A 27,524-nucleotide genomic window follows, 5' to 3' on the forward strand; every position below is an offset into this window, starting at 1 on the left:
CATGAGCAGACAATATTGTTCCTGTATTTTTTCAAAGCATTTGGGGGGTAAGTACTCTGCATATTTGGTATGTGCCATTATTTGGCAATGCCATTAGCATTTGGAAATCCACCCATTTGTATCTTTCCTGTGATGATCAAGCTCTTAATAGGAGTACAAAAGCACAGATTTAGTTTTCAATCTGCTAATTTTTGTATTTCTATATAATTATAACGCATTCAATGCCCAGGATGACTTAATGTCCCTCTACAAAGGGAAAAGCTATCAGACCCTTGCTCCAGCAGGCTCACACAGAGGTTGGATCACAGCTGCAATCCCCAGGTGTGGGAGTTCCTGCTCCCATAGTGTATTTTGTGGTCCTTGTCAAACTCACAGCCCCTGTCCCAGTATGACACCCCCAAGTAAAAAGTCCTTGGCAAGGGGTCTGCAGGAGGGAATCCTACTGGATGCAGGTTATCCTGGAGCTCAGGGGCTTTTCCTCTTCTTTGTCACTGTGAAGACAAGGAGGAGATAACTGAAATGAGAGCTCTATTTCCAACATGGGAGCCAGGTTTTGGGGTAGGGCTGGAGCCATTGTGACCATGCTGACTGCCCGGGTGAGGGCCAGACCTCACTTTGCCAGGACCACCCCATCTCTGCGGGGCTGTGCTTGTGAGACAGAATGTCAGGTGATGCTGAGTGATAATAAAATAAATGTCTTTATTTTTAATAGATGGACAAAACAGACCCAAAACCAGACAGTATTTTCCTAAAATGCATGGACACTATTGAATACAATACAAATGAAGTTAAAACATATATATCTATATTATGCTTCCTATCTGCTTTGTTGAATATAGTCTTAATATAACATTTCTGACACAGACAAAAATATACTTTTTTTTAACTACATCCACAAATACTGCCCTGATTAATAGCAGACTTACAATAACTTACTAACTGCACATGAAACTTGACCAATACACTTGAAGGGCAGAAGGAAAAATGAATAACAGTTTTTTCCTATGATACTTCTATTTGAAATCCTAAATTCTTGTACTATATGAAAATAAAAGACTAAATCTGACTTTATTTGATCCACTTAATGTTTACATTCAGTTCAGGTTCACAAAAGTATGGTTTGTTTATAATATGTATACCATCCCATTTGGACAAGTAGAGATGAAATAACTTTTTTGACATGTCAGCTATGTTATCAACCTTGATTTTATGAACACATCTCATGCAAAGGAGGTAATAAACCCCTGTCAAATAAATGTTATTCACAAATGTTAAGAATGTGAAAGTAAAATGTATGATTGTGTTATGAATATTTAATCTTAAAATTGTAGGCTCAGAAACAATAACCTCAGTGTCTGAAAATGAGCTGTTTTCTTCACTGATTATAAATCCAATTTACTGCACAGTACTACTGTCCACAAATTGCAAAAGGGGAGAAAGACTGATGATTTCTCTGAAAATAAAATCTGCCTAAAGAATCACGTCCTGTTGGCATTTTGCTTGTGGAAGTAACAGAGTGGTTTTTTGTTTGTTTGTTTTGCTTTATTTTGCTTTTGGTTTTTTTTTATCCCCACAGCTATCAATCACAGCTATGGCCTTTGGTTATATAAACAGCTCTGTGCAAATTTAATGGTAGGACAGCTGAGCTAAGGCAATAAAACCTGTAAACAGACTTTGCATGGGGCTGTTTGGTTTGGCTTTTGTAGTCCATCTAAGCAGGAATACTGCATAAAATCACATCAATTAAAAAAAATTTCTATAGGCTAGAAAGTGTAAAATATTCTGATAATGTTGGAAGCATCCGGTTTGAAATTTTTGGACGAACACTTATTTTTTTCACCTACCTTTTTTTGAGCATTTTAAAAGCATTTACGTTTTTATGGCAACAAGGGAATACAAAAGAAAAAGCCTTTTTTTTCAATCAAAATTTCTTAAATTATTCCAGATCAATCCCCTTCTCTTTCCTTTTTTCCCACAGCTGGGCATTTTGAAATAAATAATATAGGAATGTTGCTGTATTCAAAGCATCTGGTCACTATGCAGCATCTCATAGTGAAATTCTAGCAATTTCTGGACAAAACTGAGGTAAGAGAGAAGTTTTCAGGAAGGCCTACAGGTGACTGTATAATGGGATCCTTTAACTTAATTTGGAACAGCAGCATAAGGCATTGGCTATGTAAGGAGGTAAAACTGTGACTTGATATTTTCCCATAGGAAGGGATTTGGGCTAGTGGATTTGGGCTGAAAATGGAGAATAATTCAGCAGTGGCTCTGTTCTTCCCCTCTTTCCTCTATACAGTCTATTTCCTCATCTCTCTTCTGTGGTTCATGAGTGAATTAATACTGCTGGGCTTGTGTTTGGGCTGTGATACTCAGCGCCCTGAATTCCATTTGTGGCCTATTCACTCACCTCACAGGAATTTTTCATTTCTTTGCTATGTTGGCTCTTCTGAGCTTTTAGTGCAAATCCTGGTTTTGATTCCCTCCACTCAGAGCACACTCCCTATTGGTAAGCACAGTAGTACTGCAGGTCACAGTGCATATTCAGAACTGAGTTGCAATGTTATTTTTAAATGCAGAGTATGGAGAAAAAAAAAATAAATCAACATCTCTAAAATTAATTTTCTCTACATATTAAATATATATATATGCTGTTAAGACTCCACAAAAGGAGCAAAACATATCTAAGGATTCAGCCTTGTGAAAGCTTATGTCAACAGTGAATGCACAAGTTGATGGCTTCTTCCTTTAGCAGCAAAACCAATTCTTCCATCTGCTATCTTCCAGTATAGCTCCTCGTGCTGTGAGTGTTAAAAAAAGAAATTTCACCAGTGACCAGCAACAGGAGGATATCTGGATTTCAACTGAACATTTTGCGTCATACGCAGATTTTAAAAAGAATTATTGGAGCATAACTCTTAATTGTAGAGAAATCTAGCTACTAGAGCTCCTGCTGAGAAAGGCACATACCAATGGGGACAGACACAATCATCTTGGCCGTGGGCAAGTGGAAACAACACTGCATGTTCCTGCTGGCCTGGGCAAAGTCAGAAGAGGCCTCATCTCCCCACTTTGCTGCTTCTGGCCAGCACTGCCATTTGTGAGTGAAGTCTTGTCTGCCCCTGGCCACTGCTGCTGCTCTGCAGCCTCACTGTGGTGGCCAGGAGGACAGGGACCAATGAAGGAGTCCAGCACTTAGTGGAAGACACCAGTGTGCCTCTCACAATGTTGGCAGGTTCAGCATTCCTTTCAGTTCCCCTCCAAGCTGCTTTCAGAGGCAAACACTTAGAGATGTGGAAAGCTGTCCAGCAAGCCTGTTTGTTTGAGAAATTTTTGAGGAAATGTTATTTTCTATGGAAAATGTAGATTTTCCAGAGTAATCCCAGCAAGATCAAGCCAAAAGACTTCTTGGTATCTTTTAAGAATAGCTTTTTTTATTAAGTGAAAATTGTTCTGCAAGGAAAACCCTCTCATCTCTCTTTTCAAGCCTTCTTGATTCTCTTTACTTTTCAATATTTATTCCATTGGTGAAGTTGCTTGGTGTCAGACTGCTTTGCTTGCGTTCATTTTGATGATAAGTCAAGATCAGGCTTCTTCTCCCAACACTGAAAAGTTCTGTTTTGTTTACATGAGCTTTTCTATAAGAGCCATTTTTCACAAGCTGAATTTCAACTCCAGTTATTGCTCTAAGAATTTTGGTGACAGCCACTAACCACAAAAAAAGAAAGACAACACCTATATTAATGTATTTTGCTTAAGGTTGTCATACATCAGGTATAACAGGATTTTAAATTGGCGATTGAATTTTAACTTTTTAAAATTAATATATCATATTTAGCACTCCTATAAGGAATTTATTACTATTTGTGCATTTCGCTGTCTTGTAAGAATAATAAAATACTAGATTGTGTTATTTAAATTTCTTTATGAGGAAAAAAATTACCAGACCAAAACCCCAGGGACGTTATCTATCTGTCTTTGCTCAAGCAACTAGCTCTTTAGTAATAAATCACTTATAGCTGTGACATTATATTTTCTCTTAATGCCAATAAAATGCTGAGTAATAATATTTCAGACTTACTGTTTTATAATTTCTCCATAAGATATCCTAGCTAAGAACTGTTGCACATTTTCTGCTACATATATTTTAAATTATAAATTTTTTTAAATTGTACAGTAAATAGTTCTGGATGGAAAGAATGGGATTGAATGTATACTTTAGTAAACACTGTGATCTAATCCAACATATTCGATAATAGCAGAAAAGAGTTCCTCCCATGAGATGCTCCTGCTCCTAGAAACAACTTAAGGATGTGCAGCGGCATTTTATTCCCAATTCTTGCTTTTCTTCTGATAAAACGCTTCTTGCTATTCTTTGTAGTATATCCTGCTTCTCCTTGTTTTGCCTGTGGCTACAAGATTTTTTAATTATCTTCAGTGTTGGACAGTTCTGGACTCGAATCAACGTAGTTGAAGGCTTCCTTGTTTGTGAAAGTTGAGCTCAAAGTTAGACTGTGTCGTGGATTCACAGGTGCAAGTTCATTTAATACAATATTGTCATTTTTTACAAGAGTTGCTTTGTCCATGTGTTCTCTACTGTATCTGGCAACAACAGCATCAAGGAAGTCCAGCTTTGGTGGCAAAGTCCCACTTTCAAATAAGTATTTGGCTAAGTAGGAGACTATAACATTAGTAAAGAAGGAGGTGAGCATAGCAAGTGTTTTAAATGGGAATCGCTGGATATACAGATTATTATCATCTTGGTACCAGCCAGGGTAGAAGATCAAGGGCTGAAGGTAGAGGTATGGTTCTCCTCCGGTTATTCTGAGAACAAGGCCAAACAGGTACCCTGCAATGGCACCGTAGGTGTTGGTTCCTTTAATAAATAACACACACAAGAGCTGGGGGAATATGATGATATAAACAAGGTCAGAGCTGAGGTACCAGAGGCCGTACACTGATGAAGCCAGCAGTGCCATTGCTGTTGCTGATGCTCCAAACAGAAGAACAGTGATTCTCATGACCCACACAATTTCCCTGTCTGAAGCCTGCAAAAAAAGGGCAGTGTTAGGTGTTTTTTTCATGTGTAGGCATGTGTGTACATATATGCCTACACTTATATACAGTCAATATAAAATACTGAATTGTAAAAGAAAGCTTTGCATGATTCATTCAATACTAATTACAAACTAATATCTCTATCTTCATCTCAAGCTCAGAGAAAAAAACCTACGGGTTATGGTTGCTATTGCCAAAGTCATTACTCTTCGAACATAGCAAAAAGCTTGATGATGAGTCAAAGAGGAAAAACAGCACTGTAAGAAATAACTTTTAAATAAAATCACAGTATAACTCAACTAGAAAAAACTGGTCAGCATCAGAATTTCTTCTTCTCTGTTTCCTAAGAAAAATTCCAAATCACTAGACCATTTTGTTGTCAAATGATTTCCTGATAAATGAAAGATTAGAAAAATGTCTAATTTTGCGAAGAATTTAAGTAAAACTTATGGTTGTAGCAACAGTAATTAGCTGTTTGGATAAATTGCAGTGCCATAAGAACTCTTGAGAGCTGCCCTCCCCAAGCCAGCTTTTTCACTTCTGTCATCAGTCACAACCATAATTATTTTTATGATTTTCAGTTTTTTCAACATACTGTGTAACTAATTATTTTTCTAGTTATAGGCAGGAACATGAACGAGGTGTTTCATTATGAAATTACAGTCTATGTATCATAGATATTACACATCTATGTATCTAGTTAAGGTCTCACCTAAAATTTTCTCTAAAAGTAAAAATGAAAACACTGTCTCACATTTTGCCGAAAGGAAAGCTGGTAAATGTTCCGAGCAAACATAGAACTTGCTGATAAAATTGAAGAGTCAGCTGAGGACATCACGGCAGCAGATACAGCACCGAGGCCAAAGAACGAGATATAGACAGGGCAAAGGTACTGCAGCACGATGGGTAAAATCATATCTGCTTCTTTTTTGCTCTTGGGGTCAGGGACACCATAGTCAGTCTGGTTCCAAGCTGTAATATGGACATCAGTATGATATCAGTAACATTAGTGGTCAGCACCTCTGGACTTCATGTGTAGCGAGCTATTCATATTACCACATTTTCATGCACATTCAATGACCAGACTGTTACTAGGGCCAGACTGATGGCATTTCAGAGAGGCAGCATCACACTGGTTTCTGTTAGGCGGATTTAATTCTACTCAGCATTTTTCCTTGTCTCTAAAAAAAGCTTTAAATTGCTCATAAATGTTGTTTTATTCAATAAAACAAGACTAGGATCCATGTTTCTTTGTGATGTGTTTAACTACTCTCTTTGATTAGGAACAGGGCTCACAGCCATGTAAATTTTTAACAGTTTAGCTACACTGTCACTGTGATGGGGATCACTGTCACTATGACCTTGGCAAGGATATTTTGGTCAAGGTAAGAAATTTCTGATAAATCAAAGAATCATTTAGGTTGGAAAACGCCTTTAAGATCATTGAGTTGAACTGTTAGCCCAGCACGGCCAAGCCCACTAATAAACCACATCCCCAAGAGCCACACCTACACATCTTTTAAATATCTCCAAGGATGGTGAATCCATCACTTCCCTGGGCAGCCTGTTCCAGTGCTTGAAAAACCTTTTGGTGAATTCATTTTATCCCAATATCCATTCTAAACTTCCTCTGCTGCAACTTGAGGCCATGTCCTCTCGTTCTGTTGCTTGTTATGTGGGAAAAGTACCTCGCTACAACCTCCTTTCAGGTAGTTGTAGAGAGCAAAACAGTTTTCCCTGAGGCTCTTTTTCTCCAGGCTAAACAACCCCAACTCCCTCAGCCACTCATAATTATTACTATTACCACCAAATAAAAGTACCAGAATCTAACTCAAACGTTGAATTGAAATATTATGTCGGTAGATACCTAGAAGGTACGAAATTATTTAATTTCATCCACTGGGATAGGAACAATTTCCTTTGAGAGAAATATTCTATAACATTATTTTTCTGTGTGGTCTCCTGTTGAAGGAGTTGTGAGTTGATTAATGATGCCACCTGGCTATCTAAACCATATGTCACCTATATCTAACATAAGATTTATTTTCATACACTTATTGCACTATTCATTTTACATTTATTGTAATACTGATTTTTAATCATTTACCTGTAGATGCTCCAATTGCACCAATCAGTACTGCAGGAATAGCCATCACAATACAGCCAAAAGCAGCCAGGAATGACAGAACTTGAGCATATGTGGCAGAAGATGAGGAAAGAACTCTCTGGAAATATGCTTGCCATGGAATTCCTCCTAATGTCTACAAACATAACAGCATGCTGTGATTGGGGGGTAACTGAATCATTTTGCTTTCACCATATAGAGAACACGTACAAGGATCACTTGAATGCTGAAAGCCATACTGCTACTTTTTCATTTATTTATTGAATATCAGCCAGCCAGTAATAACTGCAACTTTCATTCCCACAAGCAACGTCAAACCTGTGTAAGTCCACTTAAATCCCATTCTTTTAGACAAGTTATTTTTTTTATACAGTTAGCAACAAAGCTTTGCACTTTCATAGTCTCTGTAATCCCCAAATCTTTTGACTTGATAAAGCTGTATGAAGAGTACTATTTTCATATTTCATATTTGAAGAATTTGCCTTCAAATACTCTTCCACTAAAATTAGATTAGACTCTGATACAATGTCAAAGCAAGATTTTATCTTCCTTTGTGAATGCATGTAGTCATCCATGGAAGGCAAGACATGCTGTATACATTGAACTCAGGAATCTGAAAAATTATGCCATGACTGCCTTAAGCAAATACAATACCAATAGAAATCGAAGACAAAGCAAAAAAAAGAAAAGTTTTGTTTTGTGGTGGAAACCCTTCTCTTTTATTTGGATATGTTACTGAAGGATCCTGATTAGAATTAAAATTATTTCTGCAAAATATGACACAAAAGAGTATTACCAAAGGTTGAAAGCCCAAGTGCTAACAATTCTGTCTTGAGAGCAGGATTTGAAGAGCCTCCACGAATTAACTAGGTGTCTGTGTCTAAACAGCATGGAAAGAAAACCAAGCAAATTGCATAGCCTAGTTCTATACACTAAATGAGGCAGGAGGCATTTGGACCAAAAAGTGTGTATACAGGTGTTTCATATAGCTTCATGCACACACGGGGACTAAGTTAATGTTTCACAGACAAGTCTGGTTTTGACTTGCTATTTATGACCGTTTTTCTTTGCCGCCTTAATAATAACGTTCCTTTATCAAAGCTTTCCAAGCATGTGGAAGTTTCTTGAGCTATAATGAAACAGACAAAATTAAAAGAAAATGTGTCAAAATATCAGAGCTTTCCTTTGGTCAACAGCAGAGATGAAACCTTCAGGCTTACAGGAGAGAATACAGCCACTTGAGCTAATGTCATACTTTGGATCTCTGAGAGAATGCTGAATAAAGTAACACATTTTAATAGACCAATTACAAGAAAACCCTGAAGATTTTTGGCTGAGAGAATTTTAAAGAAAAGCCAGAAAATGTAATCCCAAAGTACAACATGATAATAAAACCAGTGTAGATTTGCATAGGGACACTGAGAATGGAAAATGTTAACACATGTTTCTAGATCCTCTAATGGAAAGCACTTAATAACCACTGATCCCATGTGTAATATATTGGTATTAAATAATGAAAGCCCTTGGTTCATTCTGGCATGTGTGCATGTATGAATTTATCCATCCTGCCATCCATCTCTGCAGAGCTTTTTCTTCACCTATACCTAAGGCCTATTTAATCATTTGTGTAATGTATTTATTGCCTTCTGCAAGACACGAATTCCTCTGCCAACAATGACATCAGTTAAGCATTAGCTGCACACTTTTATTTAATTTTAACATGTCAGCTCTTTCAGCCTGATGATATTTAAATTGCATTCCTGGCAATGCTGGCTGATATGTCACTGAAATCATTCAAATGTACAGAAATATCAAGTAGGAGTCAAGAGGGTAAAAGTTTTCAGTTTGATAGAAACTCTTAACTAGACTCGACTATTTTCAACTGTCACAGTAACATAGTGTAAGTGCTTAAATGCTTCATACAAATCACCACTTACCAGTAAAAAGAAATTGTCCAACCATGTGTAAATGTCAAGTGAGTTGATAGATCCAAGCCAAGGTGCTTGGTACACCTGGTGCACAGCCGTGAGCCCAATGTCTGTTACTGCAGGATGGGACATAGCAAAGGGGACACTGATCCACTGTAACCAAAGAGAAACAATGTGCTCAGGTATACAGAAGATATTCTAAATCTGTGAAAAAACACTCATCTAGTTTTCTTATTCTTGCTGCAGATTAAATACCAAATTATCAAGATGATTTGCAAAAACTCAGATAATGTGCAGGTGGAAACATCTCTGAAATCCACAGAATTTGGTAGTGGATAGCTCACATCTGCCTGGAGAGTATGACCAGAGAATTAATCAGTGGAAACTGCAAAATCAGCAGCAAAGACACATTTATACATCTTTGTTTTATTTTACCTAACCACCTCATACATTGTTTACACTCTTTCCTGGACTAGACAGTACAGAAATATCTACATACAAATTTCCATGTAATAGCATCAGGACCTGGCAGTATACAGGTATGAGACATCACATCTGAAGGCTTGGGAATTTGTTTTTAATTCAATACTAAACTAAGTATTGAAAGACTGTGAAACGACAGGATTGCTGTTGGTACAGCCTCATTTCTCTTCCTCCAGAACTCATACTAACCCAGTGGTACAGCACTTTTCTGCCTCACAGGTGTTTTCTAGGTGTCTCTTGATCATTTTCAGTCTGTTTGTTTTTTATCTAAATCAGAAAGTCTTCCCAGTGATGGTTTCTGCCAGAAGGTCCAATTCCTTCTTCAGCTGACTTTATGTACATTTACTTGCAAAGTCATTTCGCAGTCGTGTAAGTCACTAACTTTCTGTGGAGGAGAAACTCAGCAGCTCCAACTGAGGTGAAAACCAGGCTTTGCACTATATGGACTAGATCATCACAAGCCCAGCATCCTTAGGATCCAGTGATATCCAAAACCACACAGATTTCCACAATCACAACTGATCACAGTTGAGTATATAGGGGCAACAGGAGCACAGAGGGGAAAAGTCAAACATCTTTCTCTATTTTGTTGTGCAATTATTGCAATAATATATGAAGAATATTTTGTAGCACTGCCTGTTATTCAGGCAGTTTATCCCGTACCATAGAATTCTGTTCTCATTTAAACTTTGCCAGTTTAAGCAGTTGGGCAGAAAGATTCCCTTCTCACTCTCTGCTTGAGCTTTTCTGTGAAAGAGCATGTATCAGTTTGGCACAGCCTGGTTTTAGGTAGCAGGGGGCCACAGAGATGGCTCCTGTGAGGAAGCTTCTGGAAGCTTCCCACCATGTCCAGAAGGGCCAATGGCTGATGGCTCTGAAGACGGACATGCTGCTGGCCAAAACTGGGCCAATGAGAGAGGTTGGTGATGCCTCTGTGATGACATATTTAAGAAGAAAATCAAAACAAAGTCACAAGGTTTTGGATTCTAGTCAGAGAAGAGGAGGTGAGAACATGTGAGGGACAACAACATGGCAACACCAAGGTCAGTGGAGAAGGAGGGGCAGGAGGTGCTCCAGGTGCTGGAGCCGCGATTCCTCTGCAGGCCGGGGTCCATGTGGGATGCTGAGATCCACCCACAGTCCATGGGGAAGGTGTTCACACCGGAGCGGGTGGATGCCTGGAGGAGGCTGTGATCCCGTGGAAGACCCACTGGAGAGAGAGGGCCCTGCTTCCAGGCTGGAGCAGCCTGTCCTTGGAGGACTGCACCCAGGAAAGAGAGATGCAAGGTGCAGCAGTTTTGGGAGGACTGTTCGCCCATGGGAGGGACTCATGTTGCAGCAGGTGCGGTGTGGCTGCTGCCCGTGAGAGCAGACTCATGTTGGAGAGGTTTGCAGGGAACTGTCTCCCGTGGGAGGGACCCCACAGCCTCACAGGGGAAGGACTCCTCACCCAGAGCAGTGGAAGGAAATCGTGGTGATGGACTGACCAAACCCCCATGCCCTGTCTCCCTGCGCTGTCGGTGGGAAGGAGGGAGGGGCTGGGGGGGGGAAAGGTGTTCTAAGGGCTTATTTTACTTCTCATTATCCTCCTCTGATTCTGTGAGTAATAAATTCACTTTGTAACTTTAAGTTGATCCTGTTTCATCCTTGAAGTGTTTCTCCCGGTCCTTATCTCACTCATGAAGCCTTCATTAAATATTTTTGCTTTTCCCTCCTCTGCCCAGCTGAGGCAGGGGAGGGTGAGCGAGCGGCTCTTGAGGGTGCTTGGTGCTGGGCCAGTGTCAAACCACAATAGAGCAGTAAAATTTTTCAACTGTCTCCAAGATATTTTGAGAGAAAAATAAACGTATTGTCAAAATTAATGGATATTAATATTCTCCTTCCTGAGAAATTCAGGGGGAACAAGGATGTCAGACAGATTTTTTTATTCTTGTTTTTGAATCTCAAATGTCAAACATCTCCAAGTGATGAGCTTCTGAACAGATGTAGTTTGGCCATACTCTGTGAGATTTTCAGTAGGGTAAATATCTAAAAGTCCATCTGGAGTCTGCATGCCACAGCACAGGATTAAATAGGTACTGTATTGCAAATTCATTGTGAGCTTTTGTAAACCATTCCAGTTCCTCACAGTAACCTAGCTCTTTGTGGTCTCGAGGGCTAGCTTTTTATTAGTAAATAAAACCAATCAAGACACTTTCTTTGGCCCTGCAGTTTACTGGGATGTCATAGTTTACATCTATATATGTAGACTCTCTTTCCTGACAAAAGTGACAGCCCTGCACCATTCCTGGGAATTATCTGGGAAAACATAGGGTTTAGAATGGGGAATTAATAATACAGATGAGGAGATAGTAAATAGTTAGGACACAGCACAGGCTGAGGGAAAGTCTCACCAGGCAAGATAAATACAAAGAGATGAGAGTTGCAGGCATGGATACAGGAAGGTGAGGAAGGAAGGAGAGACACTACATGAGATTGTAAAGAGAAAAACAAGGATGCACATGGAGTGGCCGGGGTAGAGGGTATGGAAACCTAAGGGAAAAGCTGTGGCTGAAAGGAGGAACAGGAGTGATTACAACATGCTTTTTGTCTTAGGTAAGAACAGGAGAGAAACTAGACATTAGAGGAAGGCGCAGCAAAGCTCTGTGTCAGTGGGAATAAAAACTGCACCAGGGCCTGGAGGAGAAGCTGGGATAACTGAATGTCTGCCATCTTCTGCTGTGACACCTACTGTGAGAGTGTCCCATCTCATCTAAAACTGCCTCCCTAGAGCATGACCATTTAGATACTGAGTCTTCCAGCCTCACTGATCACACTCTTGAGCTCATGAATATGGGTTCTTGTGCATTACATTATTGCTGTTTATTTCAAAGAGCCCAACCTGGATTAAAACAAAACATTATAAAGCTATAGATCAAATCATTTAGAAGACTTCTATACAACCTTCATTTGCTTTCCACCCCCATCAGGTTCTTGCTGATTTTAATGTTATTCCCATGGGATCAGGCTCTCTAGCAGTTCATGTGTTGATTGCACTGGAAGAACATTTCTGTACTTTGATTTATCTCCAGTTTTGGGAATTTCTGTAATGCATGCCGTCTGTAGAAACTTGATGTTTCACAAATACTAACATTCACATTTGGGAAAGAGACAGTATTTTCCCCACTGTTCAGATGAAGAACAAAGATATGAGGGGAAGAAGGTCTGGAGTAACTTTTCATTTGAGGTAGCCAGTTGGAACTTGGATTTGCTTTTTCAGGCTATTTAGCACCATTTCCATTAAATCAGTTGAAGGCCATAGTCCTCACAGTAAGATGCCGCAGAGTAAGGACACACAGAGAGCTGGTTAGTGACCACCTGTGTAAGCACTGGCTGAAGCAATTTCCCTAGAGCTGCACAAGAACTCTGGTGAAAGCAGAGAAAGAATGCCAGGCCCCCAAGGTGCTATTTGGTTCCTTCATCTTGAGCTACTCCATTTGTTTTAGCATATCTCAGTTCTCTGCACACCTGTGACCGTCTATTACTGCTACTGGCAAACAAAGACAGCAGCTTCTTTGATTGCACCCTTGTGATCTGGACCCTGTCACACGGATGTTTTTCAATTTGAGGCTTAAAGAACAGCAGTAAATAAAAGGCTACCCACTAGCATATCACTGATGGCTGATGAAGGATATTCACACTACCACACTAAAACAGCCAAAACATCTGGTGAGACTTCCTATACTATGGTCTCCAAGGATGGTGGATGGAAATGAGGGAAAAACCAAGAAGGTTAACTAAGTTAACAGGAGGCTAACTAAGCTCTGTGAGTAGGTGACAACCACAGAAAAGAGAAGCAGTAGAGTATCAATTCTGCAGGTCCAGTGCCAGCATTTCCGGACTACTTTACCAACAGCTTCGTACATCTGATGCCTCCTTCCAATGCCTGAGCCACAGTCCTATAGATGGACAGGGAAGGATCAGCACCAGTCCTATTCTGAATTAGATAGGTACTCAGGAGAAAAATTGCAAGAGTGTTTGGACTGCCAGACTGGCTGGAAAAAAGCCAAAGAGTCAGACCTCTTGGACAGCACTATTTCCAAAGTACGGGCTGTGCACTGATGCAAATACAGACTCTTTCAAAGTCAGCACTCTGTGAGTGGAGTCTGACTGGTTGGCAGTGCTGTGTCTGATACATCCCAGGACACACTTGGCCCTTCTGGCTGTTCAGGGCAAAATCCTTGACAAAGTAAGGCAAAAAAAGCGAAACTTACCAGTCCCAGGAAGATGCAGAAAAGCTGAACTACGTCGGTGTAGGCCACAGAATAAAGTCCACCCACAAGCGTGTACATTGTGGCAATCAGGGCAGAAATAATGACTGAAATATTGACATTAATGTCAATGATCACACTTATAGTTGCACCTAAGGGGAAAATCAAAGCACTGCGTGTTAGTGTGTATGTCACAGCATGTCTGATGAGAAGGCCCACTTTTGTTAAGCTGCATATATAGGTCCTGGTCTGACACTTAATAACAGCACCAATAATTCCCCCCTCTATATTCTGCACACCCTTTCTGCACCTTTGAAGGGAATGGGAAAAGGGAGACTCCTGTTGGTCTAAGTTTAGCATCTGTCATTTTGCAGGTTCTTAGGAAATGGAGGACAGAAGGGTCCCAACAGCCCTTCCTTACAGACCTTCCTCAAGGTCTGTAAAGACTACTCTCTCTCGTTCTGCTTGGGAAAAGCAGCTATGCACATCCCTGATTACCACAGTCTTCAGAGAATGTTCTTGCAATGCTACCAGCCAGCTGCCACAGCACCTGCAGGATGCATCCCCTGAGGTCCCATGAGACAGTGTCTGTCCAGTGTATTTTAAAGTTTCCTCACTTGATTCTCTTCCAGCAAGCCTTCCCTGCACTGGACTTTCCCAGGCTTCTCAGGGTTCTGGAATTCCTAAAACTGGTCTTACCAGTAGAGAATTAAGCAGAAAGGGCACTGATTACCTCAGTCTTTTCCACATCCTTTGCCACCCAACCCATTCAACAGCAGTCCACATTTTCCCTTTTGTTAGGATGGGCTGTTCTTGAGCATGGAGGAAGTGATCCCCTAATATCAACCAGTTCTTCTGGACTCCAGGACAGTCTCCCGTTGGATTCCTCCAAGCAGAATGCTAGAGAGGCCAATCTCTACTCTTCTGAAGTCGATAGTTGCAGTTGTGATATTTGCCTTGTTCCCTCCATCTCAGGACCGTGAATTCCACCACCTCATGAACATTGCAGCCAAATCTGGCTTTGACCTTCACACCCCTGACTTGTTCTTCCTTGGTCTAAGTAACAGGTTCAACAGAGCACCTCCCTACATCAGCTCCCTGATCATTTGTGTCAGGAAGTTGTCAGTGCACTCAAGAAACCTCCTGAATGGCTTGTGTCCTCCTGCACTGCCCTTCCAGCAGGTATCAGGATGGTCATATTTCCCTTAGATGTGTTAGCTATTTCAAGTGATTGCAACGTTTTAGGACCATGTTTAAAAAATTCTTCTCCTTGTAATTAGGAGGATTTAAATGAAACATCTTGCAACAACTTTTAGTGCTTGCAGTTATTGTAGATGGATATTCTGGAGCACATATTTGGAAGAGTTTTGGCCATAGAAGACAGCATGGTGTGTGATATGTAAGAGCCTCTGGGAGCTGACAGGTATGTTTTTTCCTGCACAATGAGCCTTCAAAGTTCATGTGCTCAAGGATTACAAGCTCAGATCTCTTTCACAGCTGTAGGACCTGTGTTTCCCATCTACAACCCTGCCAAGCAAGGAGTCATGATGAAGACCAAGTAGTGAAGAGTACAGGATTAAACATTCATCAGTGAAGATAGGTGTGAAAAAAGGAACTAGATTATTCACAGAATAGTTAAAATCTACAATGACCTTTATAGTCATTGAGAGTCTTTAACTGTCGGCTGTTACATAAATCTAGAAAGGTATTCACACCACTTGTATTGAAATAAAAAAGAATGGCTTGTCCTTAATCAAAAATATTCCAAATACTCAGAGTGTTCTTCAAGTTATTCAACTCCTATCACCTCAGCATGCCGATTTTTTTTAGTGTTTTAAGGATTTTGTGATGAAATTGTGGTAAACAAGCTCCCCATTGCTTTGCAGTTCATCAGAGCACAGTTGGAGAGTACCTTCAAAGTTTATTTTTTGTTTAAAATAGCTTATGCTAGAAGTCATTACCACATGCATGCGCATTATTAGTATGATTAGTTGGTAAAAGTCAATTACTGGTGCTTCAACTCAAGGGCTTTCTCTGTTCTTAAAGGGGTTTCTAAATTCAGGCCTGAAATATAATTAAAAACCCTGGAAGCTGATTTTTTTTTCAGGACTGGATGAGTAGTTGGGTGATTTTCTATTGAGTCATAGTTTCACCAATTCTCCGAATCCTTTCTTGAATCCTAAGTATTTTCTTCATTTTGTCAAGAAGAAAGCCATTTAGAATTGAAGAATTCTTCAATTTATTGATCAGCATCTGGTTAACTTCTATTATTTGTGTTATGGAATGTTCTGTATATGAAGATCTCCTCTTATGCAAAGGATTATTTTGTTTAGATGCCTTGACAATGCTGTTGCATATCATTAAGGGAAAATTTGACTGGCTTCTCTCATCCCAGAGATGTAAAAGAAAAGCTGGGTCAGATCTGACAAAAAAGGGGTACTTGCAATCACTCATGTCACCCTCACTATTAACAGAATTTTGTTCCTAAATCCTTTCATGCTCTTTGAAGAGGGACGACTTAAAGGTAAATGAAAGTGAATAGATACTTTGCATGTCTTTCCCTTACCAAAATAATAAAGGGGTACCATTACGAGATTGAATTGCTGGTTGACATGGGTCTTAGAAATGTCACCGTCTGAATCATTTGGCTTAAATGGTCACCATTTTAAGCCAGAATTTTAATGCATTTCCAATATTCTGAATAATATCTACCTGTAATAAATTAATATTTATACTGCTTATTCCTTACCTAAGGCAGAGAAGATGGCAGCAGCCCAAAACATTTCTCCCATTAAAGCTGGAATAAACAGTAGTCCTCCCATCCTTTTTCCATAAAGCTGCTGAAAAGGGTCCAGCATTGTCACATAGCCTTTGGATCGCATGGGTTTTGCAAAAAAAAGGCCACCTACAAAGAAAAAGCAGCGTAAGACACCAGCTGCAGTTTAGAAATGCATTGCCATTAAGGGATAAAACATGCATTGTCACTTAAGGGTACAAAAAAAGTCACCAATACTGCTTGTTTGTTTGTTTGTTTGTTTGTTTAAAAGTAAAAAGCACAGTTAAAATATTCTCTGGAATCTCTTATCTCTGTCTACAGAATTACTTAAACACACACTCCATTAGTATCTCTGGTATGATAATAAAATAGAAGGCTTTTTTCTTTTTTCTGGCTCAGTTTATGTAATCCTCCATTATGGATGCTGTCAGAGTTTTGTCTAATTTTGGATTAGCCTAAGGGAATGGCTTTTCTACCTAATCCTGTTGATTCTTAGACCAGAATCCAGCATGAATTTTCACGTAGTCCTTCTCTAAAAATAAAACTGTCTGAGATTCCTGAATCAGAAATAGAATTTCACCTGTGGTTTAGTGTAAACACAGCAAATCTGATTCTTTCAGGACAGTTCAGATTTATTATGTATGTTTCAAACAACTTTACTACACCTGCAGGGTAGGTCAGAGGTCTTCTGAGCTCTGCAGGTGTCAGATTCCATGAATATTTGTCATACACTTACTTCACTTATGGATGTTCAGGAATTTTGATATATCACAATTCTGCTCTGCCTGGCTGGTATATGGGCTGGATATGCACCTAAATGTGCAAAGACCTCCCCTCCTCTAATTCTTTCTGTCTCTGGAAAAAAAGGACCTATCTCAGGAAAGCTGAAAGAGCCCTTGTATAGAAACCTGTGTAGTTGAGATCTGCAGGTGACTATAAGCAAGTAGACTTCTATCACAGTAAAACTGCTGTATAAGGTATAATAATGAACTGGAAACTCTGTCAGTTCCCAATAAGATATACTGTATGGTATTTGGCAACCCTTAACTAGGTTCTTCATGACAAGATATGTCATTTATTCACTGTATTGTGCAGAAGATTTTCTGAATTCCTATGTATTGCCTTTTATAACTCATATTTCTTCATTTCATCAAGTTCCCTGAACAGCAGGTACTGGCTTACACACTGTCATCACAGTTTATAGTGTTTATGGGAATGCTGTATTTAGGCAGGTAGATGCAGAAATTCTCCAGCATTTTTTTCTTTTTGCTATTCTTGATTTGGTAAAGGATCCTATTCTTATTCTACTTGTCATGCCATCATTGCAAAAGACAATTAAAGAAGAATAAAACCCCATAATCTATTAGGATGTTCAAACACCTGTCAAAGGAAATAGGAGGTATTCTAACCTCTAAAACTAAATTGCTTGAAAAATTAGGATAAAAGGTTGTATAGAAAACAAACAGGGGGATTACATCAATCTTAAATACTTCCAGTCTGAAGCAACAATATTTCTCCCAACCTTGTATTTTTAATTTTGGTTATTTGTTTTTTTAAAGAAGTATAAAAAATTCCTCCCCTCAAACCTTCATGTATGGATCATACCTACAGAAATACTTTCCTGTCTGTGCTCTGCAGCTAGATATATGGTCATATATATGGACTTCTTTTTTCTGCAGTGCCCCCCCTGCCCCCCCCAACCACCACCCTCCCCCCCAAACAGTATGGTTGTAATAATCAAACAGGTCTTGACAAGGAGTTTAGCAGACTTGAGATATCAAACTATTTATAGAGATTTTCTGGTGGGTTTTTTCAATAGCCAAACCTACCAGCAGAAGGGATCCAGTTTATATCAGCATCCTTTTATCAGACTCTAGTTGTTTCATTTCAAGTAATGGACCTGACATCAGAACTCTTTAAAATGAGGGACTACTAGTTTTAGTCTTTGCTTACCTAAAATCAGGCTAAGGGAATATCCAATAGGTGCCTGAGCCCAAGCTAGACCATAGTCTGGGACATACACAGCTTCTGCTGTCCCATTGATGTAACCTCCTCCAACCCATGTGGCTGAAAAGGAAGAGATAGAAAAGTGTTTAATGTCCACAAAGAAAAAAAAGCTCACACACTGTGTAATAGTCATTATGGATGATACAGTTATTTTTTATTATATGAACAATACAAGTGCCAGGCATGGCATCCTTCTACTAAAGGCAGCCCTAATTTGAATTTACAGCCTAAGCATATGAAAAAAGAAGTCAAATGGACAGAGGCCATCATCAAAGTGTCTAAGTCTCTGTATAGTCCGTGAAGATGTGAGGGCTGAGTCCCCCACTACTTATTTACCATTACTAATTTGTTTGTGTTAGTACAAATGAAGAAGAATAAGGAGTATAAGGGGGGATCTGAAGAAGAACACTTAAATTAGGCAAAAGTTTAATCAACACTTCATTTACTAGGGCCTTTGTGAAAAAAAAGCTTTTAAACCTTGTTACATTTTAAATTGTTGCTACATAAGGCATATTAATAAACTCTGAGTTCTCAGAATACTTCTGTGTAGGGTTGTGGGGCTTTTTTTTTGTTGCTATAAAAGTTCTAAACTTTGATTCATTTATTCTATGCTTCCTTGAGTCGTATTCCATAAGGAATATGTGCTTTCTCCAATATTTCTAATTTTATCTCTTGCTCTCTAAAAAGCAGTATTTTTAATATACCAACCTCTGACACTTAATGAGTTGATTCTCTGCCTTTAAGGGAAGTTTCTACATTTGAGAATTTGGGATCAACAGTACATATGAGAGAAAAACTCTTAACACAGAAATGTATCATGATTAGATCTGCAAAAATACTTCATAACAAATCAAGTAATAAAATTTATCTCTTCCTGTTTGCAGATCCCATGCAAAAACGTTTTTGATTATCTCTAATGTATAATGAGCAAGTTTTATAAATCTAGGTTTGCAGTTTGAACAAGGGCAGACAGACCATTACAAGTCCTAGATTTTTGTAATGATGTTTTGGTTTGTGTCAGGAGCCTTACTTTCTCATATAAGAATAGTTAGGGTTTCTGTGTAGAAAGTCTCAACACTTCAAAATGTATTTTCCTTAAACATTCTTCAGAATTTTCCCATTATTGACCATAGTACAAGCAAACTTGCTTTTGTGTTTAAGACAAACAATTGAGAGAAAAACAAATTAAGAAAATTTGATAAAATTCCCTAAGAAATTTCATTAAGAGCTAAATAACCACTCTTGTCTCCTTGACTGTGATATCTCTCAAGTACTACTAGAGGGTATTTTGCTGAATTTCACCATGGCTTTAGAATCAAAGATCTCGAGCAACCAAAGAATTACAATTGTCCCCCTTTCAGCAATTTGAAGCACAGAAATGGACCATTCTGTTGTTGGAAATGGTATAACGGACTTTTATGAGGGATGTGCATGCAGAGAAAGACTGCAACAAAAGAAGTGACCCAGGGAGATCTGTTACGAGTAGACTTTTGGTTATCAAGATCTGTTGTGTATTATAGAGATGAGAGGTGAGTGATGCCCATATGGGACCACATGGGGAAGATGGGTTAAGGCTGATTCTTAATGAGAAGAACAAGAATACATAATCTACATAAAAAATTGTCAAACATTTGGGATTTTGTGACTCTTGACAGTGAGAATTAAGATAGAGGGGAGTATGATACTTTGTTTGCCAGAGTTCTAGAATTGTAGAATTGTTTGGGTTGAAAGGGACCTTAAAATTCTTCTATTTCTAACCCCTCTGTGATGGGCAGGGATGCCACTCACTAGACAAGATTGCTCAAAGCCCTGTCAAACCTGTTCTTAAACACTTCCAGGCATGGGCCATCCACAACTTCTCTGGGCAACCTGTTCCAGTGTGTCACCACGCTCAAAGTAAAGAATTTCTTCCTAATATATAATCTAAATCTACCCTTCTTCAGTTCCCTACCTCTACATTTCATCCTATCACTACATGCCCTGATCCCCATCTTTTCTATAAGCCCCCTTTAGGTACTGTAAGGCTGCTATCAGGTCGGCACAGATCTTTCTCCTCTCCAGGCTAAACAACTCCAACTCCCTCAGCCTGTCCCAGGGATCAATGTTGGGCCAAGTCCTGTTTAGTACCTTTATGGATGATCTGGATGAGGAGAGTTAGGCTACAATTAGCAAATTTGCAGATAACACAAAGTTGGGTCAGAGTGTTGATCTGCAGGAATGTAATATATGGACAGGCTGGAGAGATGGGCTGAGGCCAGTTGTATGAGGTTCAAGAAGACCAAGTGCTGAGTCTTAGACTTTGGTCACAACAACCCCAGGCAGTGCTACAGGCTGGGGACAGAGCAGCTGGAAGGCAGTCCAGCACAAAAGGACCTGGGGGTGCTGGTCAACAGCAGCTGAACACGAGCCAGCAGTGCTCAGGAGGCCAAGAAAGCCAATGGCAACCCGGCCTGTATCAAGAATAGTGCAGCCAGCAGGACCAGGAAAGACATCATGCTGCTGTACTCGGCATCTCTAGTACTGTGTCCAGTTCTGGGCCCCTCACTTTAAAAAGGACATCAAGGTGCACAAGTGTGTCCAGCAAAGGGCAACAAGGCTCGTGAAAGGTCTAGAAAACACGTCTTATTAGGAAAAACTGGAGCAGCTAGGTTTGTTTAGTCTGGAGAAGAGTAGGACCTCACTGCTCTCTACAACTACCTTATAGGAGGATGTAGTGATGTGGGGCCAGTCTATTCTACCATGCCTGCAGTGAAAGGACAAGAGGAACTGGCCTTAAGCTGAGACAGGTGAGATTCAGGTTAGATGTTAGAAAAGAATTTTTGACTGTTAGGGTGGTCAGGCATTGGAATACGTTGCCCAGGGAGGTGGTGGAGTCCCCATCCCTGGAGATGTTCCAGAGGCATCTGGATCTGGCACTGAGTGATGTGGTTTAGGGGTTACAGTGGTAGTGCTGGGTTGACAGTCGGACTCAATGATCTTAAAGGTCTCTTCCAATCCTGATGATTCTATAATTCTGTGATTCGAAGTTTTTCTCAACACGGCTGCTCTAAATCCACTCCTCACCCACCCTGTATCCATCTTTGGGTTCGCCCTGATTCAGGTGGAGGATCTTTACACTTGGCCTCTTAACTTGGACAGGTACGTCTGTATGGGATCCCTTCCCTCTAGATTATCAACCACAGCACTCATCTTGATGTCATCTGCAGCCTTGCTGAGAGTGCCCTCAATCCTACTGTCCATGTCCCTGACAAAGCTGTTCAATAGTAGTGGTCCCAGCACGGACCCCTGAGCAACACCACTCAGCCTTCAACAGACCACTACTGAACCTTAAGTCCATGGCTACCTGGGATGTATGTTGCCTGTTGTGTGTCAAGCAGCATAGTCTTATGGAATAAGCACCTGTATATAATATCAAAAGTAAATATTTAGAAAAGGAAGTGTATTTGTCTCTTTCCCCAGAAAATTCATAAGCGTGAATTCTACATGAATGATACTTGGTTACAGGTGGGAATAATATCCCATTGTCAAGGACAGACATCCAACATTGCTGCAGCTGTAGTGAAGGGGGCTTCCAGTTCCAGCATTGATTTGCCAAGGGTTGCTACAGAGGTGTTAGGTGTTCTCCTAGGAGCACCTGGATGCCATGACTAGCTCCCTTGTTTTCTTCTGGAGGAGATCAAGTCAGTTCCCTTCTGTGTGATGTTGTAGGGGTCATTACTCTCCTCTGTCTGCCCTGCAGACAGATATTGCTGTGTAAGGTGGCATGAAGGATTTAGCCCTTATTTTTAATTTTATTTCTTGATTTCTGGATTGGGGTTTGAAAAATTGCTGCTGATCAATTTTTCTGTGCACATGACTGTTCTGGAACATCTGTCAAGGACCACAGAGCTCTAGGAAGGTGCTATATGTCTTCTTCTGAGGGGGTGAATGGGTAGTCAGCACGTACACTGACATAGGTAAATACAGTAGAAATGAAATAAAGGGATAAGATAGGATGGAATTTCAACCTTAGATATTAATTTTCTGATCCTCATTTGCTAAGCCACAATTTAAAGTTAGTTTAATACCTTTATTTTTGGTGAAATTATTCTTTTTTTTTACCTAAATCAGCCAAAAGGAATACAATATTTAATAATCTATGGAAGCATTCATGTGGTAATCTGTTTTAATCTTCCCTTTGCCTGCTGTCTGAAGAACAACAAAAATGCAGCAAATACCAAAATCCATTTAAAACATGTACCCTAAAAAATGATCAGACAAATACTGAGGGTAAGGAGTGCAATTTTTCTTCTAGTTCCTGTGAGACACACAGAAGTTGATCTCTGAGTTCTTGATATATATTGATATATATTTGAAAAGCAAATTTTTTGGCACTTCTTTGGAACAATTCCTTGTCTGACCACTCAAATTATTTAATAAACTTACCAAGTTCTGTAAAATGAAAATTCTGATCCAAGGATTAGAATAAAATAGAATAGTGTAATGTTTCTTTTTCATGTGGAAGGATATGTAGCTCTATCCAACTAAAATGCAAAAATTACATCAATAGATTATTACCTTTCGGGTCATGCTTGTGAGCATTTAGTTATGTAATCTTAACTATTTCTGTTGAGGTTTAAACTCAATCACCAAAATCAAATTAGATTCAAGTTTGTTGCAGATACCACTTCTTAAAAAATTCATTCACCAAAAATAAGCAAGCCTAGTATTTAATGCAACATTTTATCTATAATTATGTAAAAATGATACACAGATTAAATATGTGTCTACTATGGTAAAATACTAGTTAATTTTAATATGAGATGCTGTGATCCCTCCACAACTCAACCTTTTCCCTCACTCTATTTTTTTACTTGCAGACACACTCAACCTTCAACAGGCTTTGTGTTCAGCATCTCAGTAGCTGGTAGATACAGCTTTTTCTTCTTCAGGACCATAGTATATATCCAAAAATATCCTGTTATTTGTAGGTAGTGCTCTAAGATTATTCAATCTTGTTTAGAAAATCAACTATCATTACTCAGGAATCTTGACTTTGATGCTTATGTTCTGTATTTTATTTTAAATTTATAGGCTAAGTGCTGTCATCCTCTCTACTAAGTAGCCCTAGAAACTTCTACGACTTTCATAGCCAATACCTGTGGAACATTGTAGTGCTTGTCTCAGGCAAAAAAGATAGAATAAGGCCTTATCTCATAACCCAAAGTGCTTCATGTACATACAAACAATTTCCTTTCTGGAGAACTTTAAAAATTCTTGCTTTCCTTTTGCTGGGTAGGCTTTGCTTATAATTTACACTTAGACAATTAAACCTGAACACTATAAAGACAGTGTTGGAATAATCATGTATTGTGCATAGTCATGGTTGTGAGGTGCAAAATCAGCATCAATCATTTTTTAAAAAGCAAGTATGCCCTTGAATAATGTGTCCATTTTGTAAAAATTACAAACCTGTAAAAATTATTGCAGATTTTCATCAGCTTACTTTCATAATTGTTTTATTATGACTTTTGAAATCGAGTGTCCCAAACACCCTCACGGAGACAAAACTCAGACTAACTGCTGGTTGAGCAGATTTGTGCCCACATCTGGCTTTATGTGACAGGCGTGGTTCACTGCGGCTCAAAGTGTAGGTTAGTTGCCATATCAGGCTTTAATTGCCATATTTAAGGAAGGCATAGGGGAAAAAGAGTGTCAGGCCTGACAGTATAAAATCCATGATAGTTTTAGCTACTCAAATGCTTTGGGATCAGTCTGATATTCTACTGCAAGGATGAGATACTGCACCATCTCTAGAGCTTGCACGATACAGGATGAACATGTGTGGGTCTGAATTGTGGTGGCTATAGAAATTGCCCGAGATATAGGAAATCCCAGTTCAGGTCTCATCTGTGCCTCAGCTGTTACACAAAATATTCCTGCAAAAATAGGATTAAGGAAACCAGAATTTGTGTCTTCTATATGCAAAGCCATAAGTCGTAGCCACTTCTGTGGGAAAAGCCTTTTTTATCTTGACTGCCCCAATTTAATTTTTATTGTTTTGTGGCAACTAGTACTTCTGCAAAATATTCTGGTTTCAGTGCTCTTGAAAACATTTCATTCAGCAGAAAGCAGTCTAACAAGCTCTTGCTGTGAGCAGAATCTCATCATATCTTATACATCAGTAGCTGATGGATGCGTGATACAGTAAATTACAGCATAGTGCAAAAAGTAGAACATCAAACTGTATTCAAACTTTATTGTCTTTTACATTCTTTACTCAATATCTAAATATTCAGTCTTTGAATGAGCAAAATGCCCCTGCAAAAGAATGTGAATTTATCTCAAATAAAGAATGCAGAATTTTGGCCCAAGTTTTACCTGGCTCTTCCTTATTAGATAATTCTGAAAGCAGAACAGGACAAAACAGCAAAACATAAATATAGTCAGATAAATTCAACCTGACAATTGAAAGGGGTTTGCCTGAATAGGATTTAGATTAAATAAAGGAAAAAAAAAGCATGCCTAAAAATTAAATTGCCTTAATAATAATGGATTCACTCTTCCTATAATGCATTTTTGTTCCAATACCATAATACAAGCTTTGAGATTTTGGAATGTATTGTGAATATTTTATTTACCCAGGTAAGACAGATGGTTTGACTGGCTCTGGGAGTCAGAGAGCACTGTTTACAAAATCAGTGAAGAACTCTTCCTTCACCCAGGGTTTTCTTACTGATACGACTATTGAGAGTAATGCATTATTTTGTCAAACTGCTGAAAAAGAAGCTAAAAGAATCCACAGAATAAGTTTGCTGAAATCTGTACAATTACAAGTTTGGAGTTATGCCAGTTTTCTTTTCGAAAGTTAATTTATGCTGCACACCCTCCCCTCCCCTCCCCACCAATCTCTTTCTCTATAAACTTTGTTTTACTCAGATTTAGCAAACCCAAAACTAATGCACAAATTTGGATGGTTTTAAAAACAATAAGTTATTTTAAAACTTTCTTATTCATCTACATTAATTCCATACTTTTGTTCCAAACATATCTGATCTACAGATGAATATGGAAGCAATGAACACTAATGAAAATATATTCTTCCTGTGAGATTTACAAATATTTGTTGTTTTTATACAGATGCTACATCTGGCTGTTCACTAAACAATTGGATAAAAAGTATATGTATTTTCCCCATTTTGCATTATTCAACGCAGAGACTGCAATTCATTCGGATGGAAAACTGACAAGTCATACGCTGGCCAGGAAACAAAAAGGTGTTTTTTTACATACCTGTCATTGTAAATCCACCAACTAGCAAACCAATGTCTCTTCCACCGACTATAATAGCTTCGCTGCGATCTCCTTCACTGCCGGTGTTCTTGGTTTTCCAAGCAGCCCATATCCCTACTGCCAGGATTGCCAGGTAGAAGACAACTATGGCCACCAGTCCCTCCACATGGAAAGCCATGTTGAAGTCCCAACTGCTTCTTTTATCGCTATTTCATTAAGACCTCTGGAGAGAATGCAATAATACGTCTGCTTTTAACAAACCTGCTTTTTAGCACCAGTGTACAAAAAACCTCAGATGGTTTTTAAAGAGACTATTCTGGTGAATTTATGAAACGAGAATTTCAGATGTAATGGAGATTAATGTTACATGCCAATTAAAACACCTGTGGAGCAACAACCAATGGTTATAGCCTCTGAATGTGAAGGAGAATGAATGACATGGCTGCAAGCTACACTATTCTTAGAGGTCAGTTACGGAGCACTGAATTACTCTGGTGTCACCAAGTCCTCAGTGTACGGGAACTTTTCAGTCACGGACTAGTTTGGTACAAGGGATAGAAGATCTTGGCCATGTGGACTATTACAAAAGTCTCTATTTAGTCTGAAGACAAAACTGCTTTAAGTTATAATAGAAATATGGATAAGTAGTAGCTACAACAGCAAAACACATCTTTTAAGTGTTTGTATTGGAGTGCTAAGTCTTTTCCCCCTTGTAACATCTCCCGTATTTTAAAATCTGCGCTTTCTTTGTTGCAACATTTAATTGTCCAGCATGAAAAGCGTCAATCTATTCTCTCTCACACAATTTGAAAAGCAAACGGAAAGCTTAAAAGCTGTCGGAAGGCAGAAATGTTGAAGTATACGAAGCACAGCGGGGGGAAACTCCCGAGCGACGCAGGCAGCGGCTGCCCCGTACCCAGCCTCTCCCGGAGCCCCCTCTCCGTGCTGGCGCCGCCGCTCCGCGTTCGCTCTCGCACAGTCGCGCCGCAAGACCCGTCCGCGCTCCCGACGGCTCCGCGGCTCCGCTGGCGGGGCCAGCCGGCCGAGCCAGCCCTACCTCCCGGGGGCTCCGCGCTCCACGGAGGCGCCTTGCGCGGCCGCGCCCCCGCCCCGCGCCCGCGGCAGCACCGCCCGCCCGCCCGCCGCCCCGCGCCGTCGGGCAAGGAGACGAGCCCGCCGCCCGCCGCCCACCTGCGCTCCGCCGCCGCGCTGCCCCGCAGCCCGCGGGGCACGGCCGCCCATCCCGCGGGGCGGTGTCGGGGCCGAGCCGCTGGGGGTTTTGTCCCCGCCCGGGGCTTTTCCGCTGGCGGGGGGAGGGAAGGAGCGAAGGCTGGATCGTCTCTTGCCAGCGGTGCCGACGGTGCGCCGAGTGCTGAGGCTGCGACGGGGGTCTCGTGGATTAAAAAGAGGAAAATCCCTTTATAAAGGAGGAGGGTTCAGTGGGGTGAGAGGACCGCGTCCGTCAGAGCTGGGGGGAGGAAGGGGGAAAGACGTCAGAGTGATAGGGGACGTTGGGGGGAAGTAAGGATGACTCAAGGGAGACTGATTGTCGTGTCATGGCAGGGAAGCAGGGTTAAGAAGTGAAATTGAGGTGAGAAGACATAAGGGAGTGAGGGGAGACAGGA

The 27,524-nt window shown here is 40.0% G+C and overlaps 1 protein-coding gene across 1 annotated transcript; it reads right to left on the reverse strand.

Annotated features, from left to right (window-relative positions):
• Window positions 1-722: 722 nt before the first annotated feature.
• Window positions 723-27,263, reverse strand: SLC5A7 (solute carrier family 5 member 7). The gene is made up of 9 exons (XM_069029000.1): window positions 27,091-27,263; window positions 25,900-26,122; window positions 18,574-18,687; window positions 16,594-16,749; window positions 13,848-13,996; window positions 9,121-9,264; window positions 7,166-7,319; window positions 5,813-6,030; window positions 723-5,048 (listed from the first exon to the last, which is right to left on the reverse strand). Exons 2-9 carry the CDS (start codon window positions 26,075-26,077, stop codon window positions 4,425-4,427), a joined length of 1,737 nt encoding a protein of 578 aa, XP_068885101.1. The 5' UTR covers window positions 26,078-26,122; window positions 27,091-27,263; the 3' UTR covers window positions 723-4,424.
• Window positions 27,264-27,524: the final 261 nt, after the last annotated feature.

The sequence above is a fragment of the Aphelocoma coerulescens genome, chromosome 1, assembly GCF_041296385.1.
Source record: "Aphelocoma coerulescens isolate FSJ_1873_10779 chromosome 1, UR_Acoe_1.0, whole genome shotgun sequence".
Taxonomy (NCBI): Eukaryota; Metazoa; Chordata; class Aves; order Passeriformes; family Corvidae; genus Aphelocoma; species Aphelocoma coerulescens.

Bases quoted from the DNA above. Each gene is read 5' to 3' on its own strand.
- SLC5A7 (XM_069029000.1), bottom strand. From the start codon at position 26,077: ATGGCTTTCCATGTGGAGGGACTGGTGGCCATAGTTGTCTTCTACCTG. The intron at 16,750-18,573 runs GTAAGCAAAGAC...TTTTCTTTGTAG, and splicing joins TTCCCTTAGCCTGATTTTAG to GTGGCCTTTTTTTTGCAAAA. The intron at 13,997-16,593 runs GTAAGGAATAAG...TTTTCCCCTTAG, and splicing joins TGCCATCTTCTCTGCCTTAG to GTGCAACTATAAGTGTGATC.